This window comes from Perognathus longimembris, chromosome 11, assembly GCF_023159225.1.
Source record: "Perognathus longimembris pacificus isolate PPM17 chromosome 11, ASM2315922v1, whole genome shotgun sequence".
Classification (NCBI taxonomy): Eukaryota; Metazoa; Chordata; class Mammalia; order Rodentia; family Heteromyidae; genus Perognathus; species Perognathus longimembris.
The window spans coordinates 34649995-34659151 of NC_063171.1; the positions used below are offsets into that span (position 1 = coordinate 34649995).

General features: G+C 39.9%; 1 protein-coding gene across 2 annotated transcripts; it reads right to left on the bottom strand.

Annotated features, from left to right (window-relative positions):
• Nucleotides 1-2715: 2715 nt before the first annotated feature.
• On the bottom strand, nucleotides 2716-8912 carry Rgs4 (regulator of G protein signaling 4). Of its 2 annotated transcripts, XM_048357640.1 has the most exons (5): nucleotides 8736-8910; nucleotides 6529-6633; nucleotides 6161-6222; nucleotides 5430-5596; nucleotides 2716-5013 (listed from the first exon to the last, which is right to left on the bottom strand). In XM_048357640.1, the coding sequence occupies exons 1-5, from the start codon at nucleotides 8777-8779 to the stop codon at nucleotides 4774-4776; spliced, it is 618 nt and encodes a 205-aa protein (XP_048213597.1). In that variant the 5' UTR covers nucleotides 8780-8910; the 3' UTR covers nucleotides 2716-4773. The 2 variants fall into 2 exon arrangements, with proteins under 2 accessions (XP_048213597.1, XP_048213599.1); XM_048357642.1 differs by lacking the exon at nucleotides 5430-5596 and having other exon boundaries at nucleotides 4943-5013; nucleotides 8736-8912.
• Between the last annotated feature and the right edge of the window lie 245 nt (nucleotides 8913-9157).

Genomic DNA, 9157 nt, shown 5'->3' on the forward strand with positions numbered 1-9157 from the left:
GAACTTAAAACACATGGAATATATATCAATTTTAAGTCTCTTTGGAAACAATGGCTTCTCTCCAGGCATTCTTTAACCCACTTTCCCCCTACTCAGTTCTTGGGAATTAAGCAATCATTTCTCCTAGTTAGCTCTTTACATGAAAATAATCTAAAAACTGGATTCTAAATGTAAATGGATTCTGAGTAAGTCATCCTACTCAACATTTCCTCTGTGCAATTAATTTAATAAAAGGACAATCCCTAACATGTTCCTCTTTTGTGTCATATTTCCTTGTGAAAACTATATGTTACAGAAGCAAAGACATTTATATTAGGGACCAGGTGATTTAGTTGCTCATCTTGTGGCTCAATTACCTAAGAATGTTTAGAATTGAGCCTTTGGATAACTGTATAGGGTAATTTTGTTTTTATAGTTTATATACAGTATATTAACTTCTGTCATGGGTACCAAGTGATCTAACTGGCTTTGCTCTAAAGATGCTTCTCCCCCAGGCTTAGTTATCCTGGGATGATGAGTTAGTTTTCTCTTCAATATAGTTCTTGTTTTCATATATTTTCTCTCTCTTTTTCCTTTTCTCATCTTCTATGCTTTAAAAAATATTAGCTTTAAGTACAAAGAAGTTGCCATTCACCAAAGCAATTTATGAATTCAGTGCCTCTTGACCAATGTCACCCCTTTCAACATTCTCACCCATCCCTCTCACCCTGCTCCTTCCCTTACTTATCTTAATTTTAGATTGTGTTGCATTTTTTTTGCTATTTAGCAAAGTAGTTTATGTATACAATGCATCTTGACTTCTGTTGTCACTTCAGCATCTTCAATCCCCTTCAACCCACCCTTTCCCTCATATTTCTCCATTCTGTGGTATATACAATGAATTCTTGCCTGCATTTTTATTCCTTCCCCCCTTTATTCTTCTACCCCTCTCCCCTTGGCCCCACTTTTCCCTCTTGCAAGTACCCACTTCCTAGTACTTATTTTGTTGGACTCTATCCTTTTTATCATCTCATTTTAACTTAAAAATCTAAGCACTTATAACAGAAGGTCAGGCATCACCTGAAGCACCTTGGTTTTTGTGATATCTTGCAATAAAGTCAAGTTTTAGTTTCTGAAACTGCTGTAATTGCAAATAAGCCCTCTTAACTACACATGAGTGCCAGCTCTCCTCCTCACACAAATAAATGGCAACTCTATAGTACAAACTCTCCACTGCTTAGTATCATCGGTGCTATGCTGCAATAGAAGAGAAGCATGTAGGATGCTTAAATCAACCATGATTTATTTTATTTACTTCTTGTTCTGAAGTAAGGCATGAAGCTCTTCTCCATCATCTCCAAACTTGCCACAAAAGAGGAGAGAGCAATGGATAGCACATTTTGGCTCTTTATTTTATTTTCTAAAATAACATGTTTCTGCATAACCCAGGATGGTCTGAAAGTCTCTATATAGCCAGGTTGATTCAATCCTCAAATTCCTAATCCTCCTACTTCCATTTCCTAAGTGCTGAGAGTATAGGCATGTGCCACTATGCCAGTCATTTTTGAGGCTGTTCTTCACTAATATGCCTGAATCTGACATTTTGCTTTTCACTCCCTGACGTATGGCTATTTGGTGAGTACTATGTGTTTCTGCTATGCTTGTAGGGCCCAGGCTTCTTCAGTTCAAATCTGAGCTCTATCCTTCCCCTCGTGGGCACTTACTAGTTGCCAGGTTAATATTCTGTCTGTGAGCTTCCTCACCTATAGATGTTCAGTGGAGGAAATGCTCAAAATTGACATCTGTATCTCAGGGTTGTTTTGAGAATTAAGTGTGGTTTGATAAGTATAAGAGAGGAATGATTGTTTTGTGTGTGCTGAAGGGAGTTTGTGAAAGCTATTGCAAAACATTGATGAGAAATTTGCATTGCTTTCTGTACTTTTTAAAGGATGTGATCCATAGCTCCCATGAGATCTTCAAAAGACCATTCATTAAAAAATGTTTATGATCCTATCCCTATCACCCTGCAAACATGATTCTTATGGAACAAAAAGGAAAGATCAAGGAAGTGGGGGAGTTCATAGCATGACATATCTGTGACTTCATACATGAGCATTCCGCAATCTCTTTTTCAAGGAAAAGAATTAGCAAAAAGAAAGGAAGAGCTTTTAGCAGTTTGGGCATGGTTCTATTTCCCAGATATTCTAGCTCCCTTCTGCCTCTCAGTTACTCCCTGCTCCATTTTTCTTCAATCAGCTAGGAAATAGAAGAGCTCTTTAAAAAAAAAAAAATCTCTATTGAGGAAATGCAAGCTGCCCATTGAATGTGTGTAGCACAGTCTTTAAGGCCAAGATGGCCTTGATTCTGTGAGTGGAAGCAGCAGAGCTTCAGGAGACAGAGTAAACAATACTCTGTTCCTGCTTCCCAGAGATAGTTGGCATGGCAGAGATAAAAGATTCAGTGTGAATCATCTTCAGAAGTTATCCTGTACCCTGCTGCCTCTCACAATGTGTATCTGTGGATCATTAACAGGTTTCCAAGCACAGCAGTTTGCATGAGGCATTTATTCACCCTTAATATTAAGATGCATGTGCTTCACTGGAAGCAGCAGCCAGGAGGCCTATGAAGCACAGGAGAAAGAGGCATGCAGATGGAAGGAATGTTCTGTCCATGGACCATGAGAAAACAAGTGGTGTTGAGATCACAGGAACATATAATTGAAAAACACACTCAACATGTATTACATAAAATAATTTACTTCTCATTCAGAGTGACCTTCCAGATCTATTTGTGAGACAGGAGTTGATGAGTACAGGTACAATCTGAAAGTTCTGACTATCATAGTAGGGAAAGACCAGAAAGTCGTCTGTTTGGATTCTAGAGTCAACTGGAGACAGGGATGTGTTGGATAACAAAAGAGGGAACTTGATGAGGAACTCTAGGGACATGGAAAGTAAGTTTGCCAGACAGAAAGGGTAAGTTAGAACCTTTACAACTTTGACGCCATGAGACTTGTATACACACACTCTAGCATCTTCATTTTGCAGCTCCACACATTGGCTAAAAGCCACAAAGGTGCTTCTACATGTAACTTGTACTTGAACATTGGATACAGTGTGTGTATGTATGCATGAGTATGGGCACTTCAAAGGCAGTTGTTTTAGAAGAATGAGAAGGAAATTACTTCCTGGGCATTCATTCATAATTCAGGTGATATTCTGTATCTCCATTTATAAAACAATACAATAATTTTTTTAAAAAACATTGTACAAAACAACAGCATAAATAACATAAATGAGAATTTTTCAAGTATTTCATTTGCCTTGAAAAGTTCCAAACAATAGTTCTAACAACTTTCTTTCTCTCTTCCCTCTCCTTTCTTTCTTTCTCTTTCTTTTTTTCTTTCTTCCTTTCTCTTTCCTCTCTCTATTTCTTTCTTCCTCCTTTAATCTCTGAGCCTAGAAAGAAATGCTCTCAGTCTCTGCTAGCCCTGATGTTTGCTATGGAATGAATGAGATTTTACCTTCAGAGAGAAAACTTAGGAGAGCTTCTCAGTTCGTGAAAACTTGATTTCCCCTTATAAAGTATCACCTTTCCCCTGCTCTGTAATGTAGGCATAGAGCCTAGAACCCTTATGAGGGGAAAAACAACAACAACAAAATAAGCAACCACAATGATCTCATCTGTTGGCTAAGGTTCTCAGGGAAATATGAGAAGAGCACCTTAATCAAGAAAGAAAAAGAGGACAGAGGATAGTAACATAGTTCTGTGCTCTTGCTTAGCCAGTTACAGATGACAGGGCTAGCCGGCAGTGCCAGGACTACATTTCTTAGCTCAAGCCTCCCCCCTCCCAACTCCAGACCAATCCAGCTTTTGAGACACACAGGTTTTGAGTGCCCAGGCGAAGAAGAAAAGGCAGCAGCAGAGGGACTTAACAGTGATAACCAATGCAAGACAGTTTTGTGTCAGCGGCTGTATGATTCTTTATGGTATGTGCTCCTTACAATAGTACTCAGTGTGAAGACCACCAGCCATTAAATGAAGCATGAAGTCCCTTAGATTCTTCCCCAATGATTCCCCAAGACTCAGTGATTTTTAAAGAACCAACTTCCCAGAAGTTAGCATCCACCTCTCTCTCTCAGTTTGAATGGTAGTCAGTTCAATTTGCCTTGTTTGAATGCAATATTGAAGAGCCACCCTCATTTGCATGGAATTGCATATATACTCTCTAATTTGAGCACCTATGGTCTCCCAACTATTCTTGCAGATTGAGTGTGTGTATCACACACAGTTTGAAAGCATAGATAGAATATATAAGGAATGTATATGTATATAGTATATACATTTAACATATATACATCCACACACATACATAGCCACCTCCCCTAAACACTGAGACTCTGTAGGAAGTACTGGCTAACCGAATACACATGCACATAGATGTTACATGGGGTGTATCCATTAACCAACATGAAGTCAGACTGTTGGGAGTGGAGAGCTGCCAACAGTCTTCGAGAATCCAGGCCTACAAGGTCATTATTTGAATACTCGCTCGCATGTCATCCTAAAGGAAACTAGGGCAAACTGGACTAGAAGAGGATCCCACCCCAGTGAACACCAGACCACCGTGACTGAATTGATTTGTACATGGAAGTGACTCACACATGGCAGACAGCATGAACACTTAGGCTACAATGTGGATAAAGCATTGGTGCTTTATAGAGATCAATATTTGGCCTCAGAATTTCCAAAGCATAGAGTCTTAGTATGTCAGCTCTCTGCCTCCAATGAGAATTAGGCATACTGGGGGAACAGGTGAGTGCAGTCTGCCAATCTCTTGGCTCCTTTCTTCCTCTCTGCCCTACAGCTGGAAGGATTGACCAAATCAAGATAGAATCGGGACTTGAGGAACCGGCGATAAGAATCCTTTTCCATAAGGTTGAAAATCTTCCTCTGAGCTTCATCAAAGCAGGTTCTGGTAGGATGGATCATGTTCCGGCTTGTCTCCTCCCGGGTGCAAGAGTCCAGGTTCACCTGAGGAACAAAGATCAAGACCCCATTACTCCTACAACCCTGTTGAGGACAGGGAATGAGGTGCTTTGTACAGGATAATAGAGGACTATGAGTACTCCATGTCCCAAGAATGAGGAACAAGACAATTAGATCTACCCTGTCATATGTAAAATAATAATAATAATAATAATAGCTCTTTATACTTCAATGTGAGAACAGTATCCTCTTTTCTTTCCTTCAAATCAGGGACATTTATCAGGAAAGTTTATTAAAATCACATGGATGAAAGTGCCTTTATTATCTTAATAGACTTTGTGATTGTCAAAACTATAACTGCCTACTCTAATATTTCATCTCCCACAATCCTAAGATCCCTAGACTGTCATCTCTAAGAACTTGAATTCAGATCCGAAGACTTCTCTTCTATAAAAACGTACCTCCTTGGTTGCTTGAACTGAGATGAACTCGTTATAAATCTTCTTGGCCTTGGGACTTAGCTTAGAGGGTGACCTGATTTTTTTGTACTCTTCACAGCTGACCCAGAAGTCAATGTTTTCCTCGCTGAATTCAGACTTCAAGAAAGCTTTGAAAGCTGCCAGCCCACCTGTTACACAAGAGAAAAAACATGACAGTTATCATCATTATGGCTAGCACATTGGATATTAATATTTCAAATTCCAAATAAAACTGAGCCACTTAGGGGGGATAAGGTATGGGGGTCAAGAAATCCTGCTTTTCCTCTCCCTTTAGAGAGTCTCTTGGGGCCAAATAATCCTAGTATATGTTTAACAACCAGTAGATTCTAGTACTATCTAGTAGGTGCTAGCTATAGCTAGTGATTTCCACTCAACATTAAAGCCTCTTTCAAGAAAGCCGTACATTCCTGAAATATCTATGCGGCCATATATTGACAAGGTGAACTTGGGAGAAAGAAGCTGAGATTGGTTCTGCAAGATGTTCTGTCACAAGTGTTCTCTATAAACTTCCCATCATGTATCATAAATCATGGTAACTCACTAGCTGTAATGCCAGTTTATACTAAATCTGAAAACCAGAAGGGGCTCGGGCCTTTCTGTATTTCCTTTCTGACTTGCAAAATATAAGACAAGTTTTCTTATCCAGAGTGCATTTAGCCTCAGCCCAAGTAGGTGAAGGGTATCCAACTTACATTCATGGCTAATCAGGTTTTCCAGTGATTCAGCCCATTTCTTGACTTCCTCTTGGCTCGCCCTGGAGACATTACAGAGAAAAAAGAGGAAAGGTGATGTCATAAAATAGACATGGGGAAAGGAATATAAAATCCTAAATAATACACAAAGATTCTATCTTCCATCATTATGACAAAAACAATGATTGAGACAATTTTTCACTGAATAGATGGGAATTTCAAATCCAGTTGTGATATCCATGAAAGTGGAGGCCCTGGAGAGAAAAAATGAGTTGACTATGGGCATAATTTCCTTCTCTTCTCAAAAGATGTCTCTGCCACTACATCAACCCTATTCAATGGGCCATCATCAGAGATATTTTTCTTACCTCTGGCTAACAACCCCTCTGTCCTTCCTGCTGTGGGATGAACTATGTTCACCAGCATCAGACTTCTGCAGCAGGAACCCCAGCCGATGTTTCATGTCCTTTGCACTGCACAGAAAAGAAAAACAAAGAGAGAGAAATTAACATCAGGTTGGTCTAAAGGAAACCCTTTGGGCAGATCTTGAAGTTCTTGAAGGTATGGCTCAAGCAGTAAGAGTACTTGTCTAGCATGTGCAAGGCACTGAGTTCAATTCCAGTACCACCACCACCAAAAAAATTATTATTACTTCAGGAGACAGAGCAGTTTATTGAGGGAACTGAAATTGCAGTGACATGAACATCTCAGGAAAACAAAATTCTTCTACCAAAGACTTACTACAAATTGTGAGACCAGAGCCATAATATTGGTTCATTTATCTGTAATTTGAATTCTAGCCTTTCAGTCTGCCTCAGAAAACCTCCTCTGTACTGTCACCATTTTAACCAGTAGAAGGATCTGACTGATCTCTTGAGTAACTTGTGGAGATGGAAAAGCAAGCTGTGACTGCAAAATAAGGCATCTTTTTGCTGCACTCCCCCTGCTGGCCAGCAGTTGTTCCTACTGGGAAGTGACAAGGGCACAGAGGGCAGAAAGACAGTTTAGCTACTAAGACACTCATCCCTTCCCAAACTATTTGGATCCATTATGTTCTTGGACTGTCCTTTAAAGAATACCTTCACTCCTTCACAAAACTTATTTCCTTTCTCTTCTTCCCTAGCTAGGAACTGGCCAGGAGAGGCAAACTTCTCTTCAACGATAGCAAGGCATAATCTGAAGGGCTATGTCAATTCTAATGTGATGATATTTGTAATTCAGTCTGATTAAATTGTCTTTGCCTGAGATCCAACATTTATTGAATAAACTCAGGGTCATTTTATGAAGAGCTGAAATTCTGCCTAACAATTATGCTTATAACCCAACACAATGCAACTATAAAGATAAAAACTAAAGTGACCTCCGAAGCCACTGGAGACAGGAAACCTAATCACTCTGCCATCCACCATGCATGTGACCTTGAGCAATCAGAAACCCCCTGGAGCCTCTTCCCTGATTGTGAAGAAAATAACTGAATCTTGGAGTGCCTTACTTCACTCTGATTAGGAAATCATCAGTGAAGATGAGGAGTACTTATTGCCCAGTCCCTTTCTGTCAGATCTTCCTACTTCACTTAAAGTGGCCATCAACACATTCCTACTTATGAATGGCAGACTACTTAAAAGATAAACTTCTCAGGAAAGCACAAAGGCCTATGATTTCTGGGATTATTTCCAAACTGAATTAAAAGGTGATTTTGATTTGTCTGGAAACACACACATACACAGAGTTGGTATACTCTCAGATTGATTTCTTTTACCTTTTATTATACATAAAAATCATGTAACATACATATACTGGCTTTGCATCTTATTTTTAACTGACAAATATACAAGCGTCCTTTGAAATCATCTATTTAGATCTTACTTGAAAAGCTGAAGGCAGATCAAGAGCTATATGCCTTTAAAATCTTTTTTTTTAGCAAGGGAGTACATGATAAAACTGGGTCTTTACAGAGATTGGCTGCAGAAGTTTTAGCTGATTTGTTCTGATCAATACTTTTCAATATCCTCTCACATAGGACACTTTACAAACTACAAGTGGGGCAGACAGAGAGGGGAGACCTAGCTTTGAAAACGACGTCTTAGTACCACAATTGCTTGTGAGAACATAGAATGATTGATACTGCAGCACGACACAGAAAAGCATCACCGGTTTGTCCCATGATGCCACCCAACCTCTTTTTGAGGCGTCTTCATTACCTCTAAATTCAGTACACTAATAGAAAGTGATCAAGCATGAATCCCAGAGTTCCTCTAGGCCAATTTACATAGCCCCAAACCTCATATCACTTCTTACTTCAAGCTAGCTTGATGAGAGGACCTGATCAGAACATGTCTTGTGGTCATGTAAAACAATACACAAGTCTGAATGTATACTTCCTAACTCACACTATTTGGCTAATCTTGGTGGAAAAAAAAAAAAAAAAACACCAACAAAACAGGAAGTTGCTGTCCTCCTCACCATGTTGTTTCTAATTCCAAAGAACTAAGTTAAGAAATACAATATGCAAGTGACTTAAGACTGCCTATCCCAAAGTTTAACCAGATCAGTGAATGACAGGCAAGAATCTTACCTCCTTAGGCAGGAAGCCGGCAGACCTGCAAGTCCCTTACACATCTTGCTATCGGTGTGGGAGTCGCAGGTGGGAAAGAAAGGCAGCAGGAGGAGCTGTGGTTTCTATTTTGAAAGCTCTTCTGTCTTCTCCACAAAGATGCTGTCAGAATCCTCCTGAGCTTCTCCCTCCAAAGCCTGTTCTGGTCTCTTTTTATAGCCCAGCCCCGGACCTTCCAGCCAATCAGATAACAGCAACATAATAGATCAGCTCCTATGCCTCCCTCTGCCTCTCCAACCCATTAGAGATGAAGAGGAGGGGTGGGGGAGGGATTGACGCATCTGCAACGCGGCCAAGCGGACAAAATTCTCTTCCCAAGTCAGCACAGAGAATGGGTTTTTTACTTGATGCCTCTTTCGGTGTCTGAGCTTCTGAACTGGGGA

What these genes read in the sequence shown, in the direction of transcription:
- Rgs4 (XM_048357640.1), bottom strand. Translation starts at nt 8,779, where the DNA reads ATGTGTAAGGGACTTGCAGGTCTGCCGGCTTCCTGCCTAAGGAG. An exon ending in AAACCTGATTAGCCATGAAT is followed by an intron (nt 5,597 to 6,160) that starts GTAAGTTGGATA and finishes CTTGTGTAACAG; the next exon opens with GTGGGCTGGCAGCTTTCAAA. An exon ending in CAGTTCAAGCAACCAAGGAG is followed by an intron (nt 5,014 to 5,429) that starts GTACGTTTTTAT and finishes TTTGTTCCTCAG; the next exon opens with GTGAACCTGGACTCTTGCAC.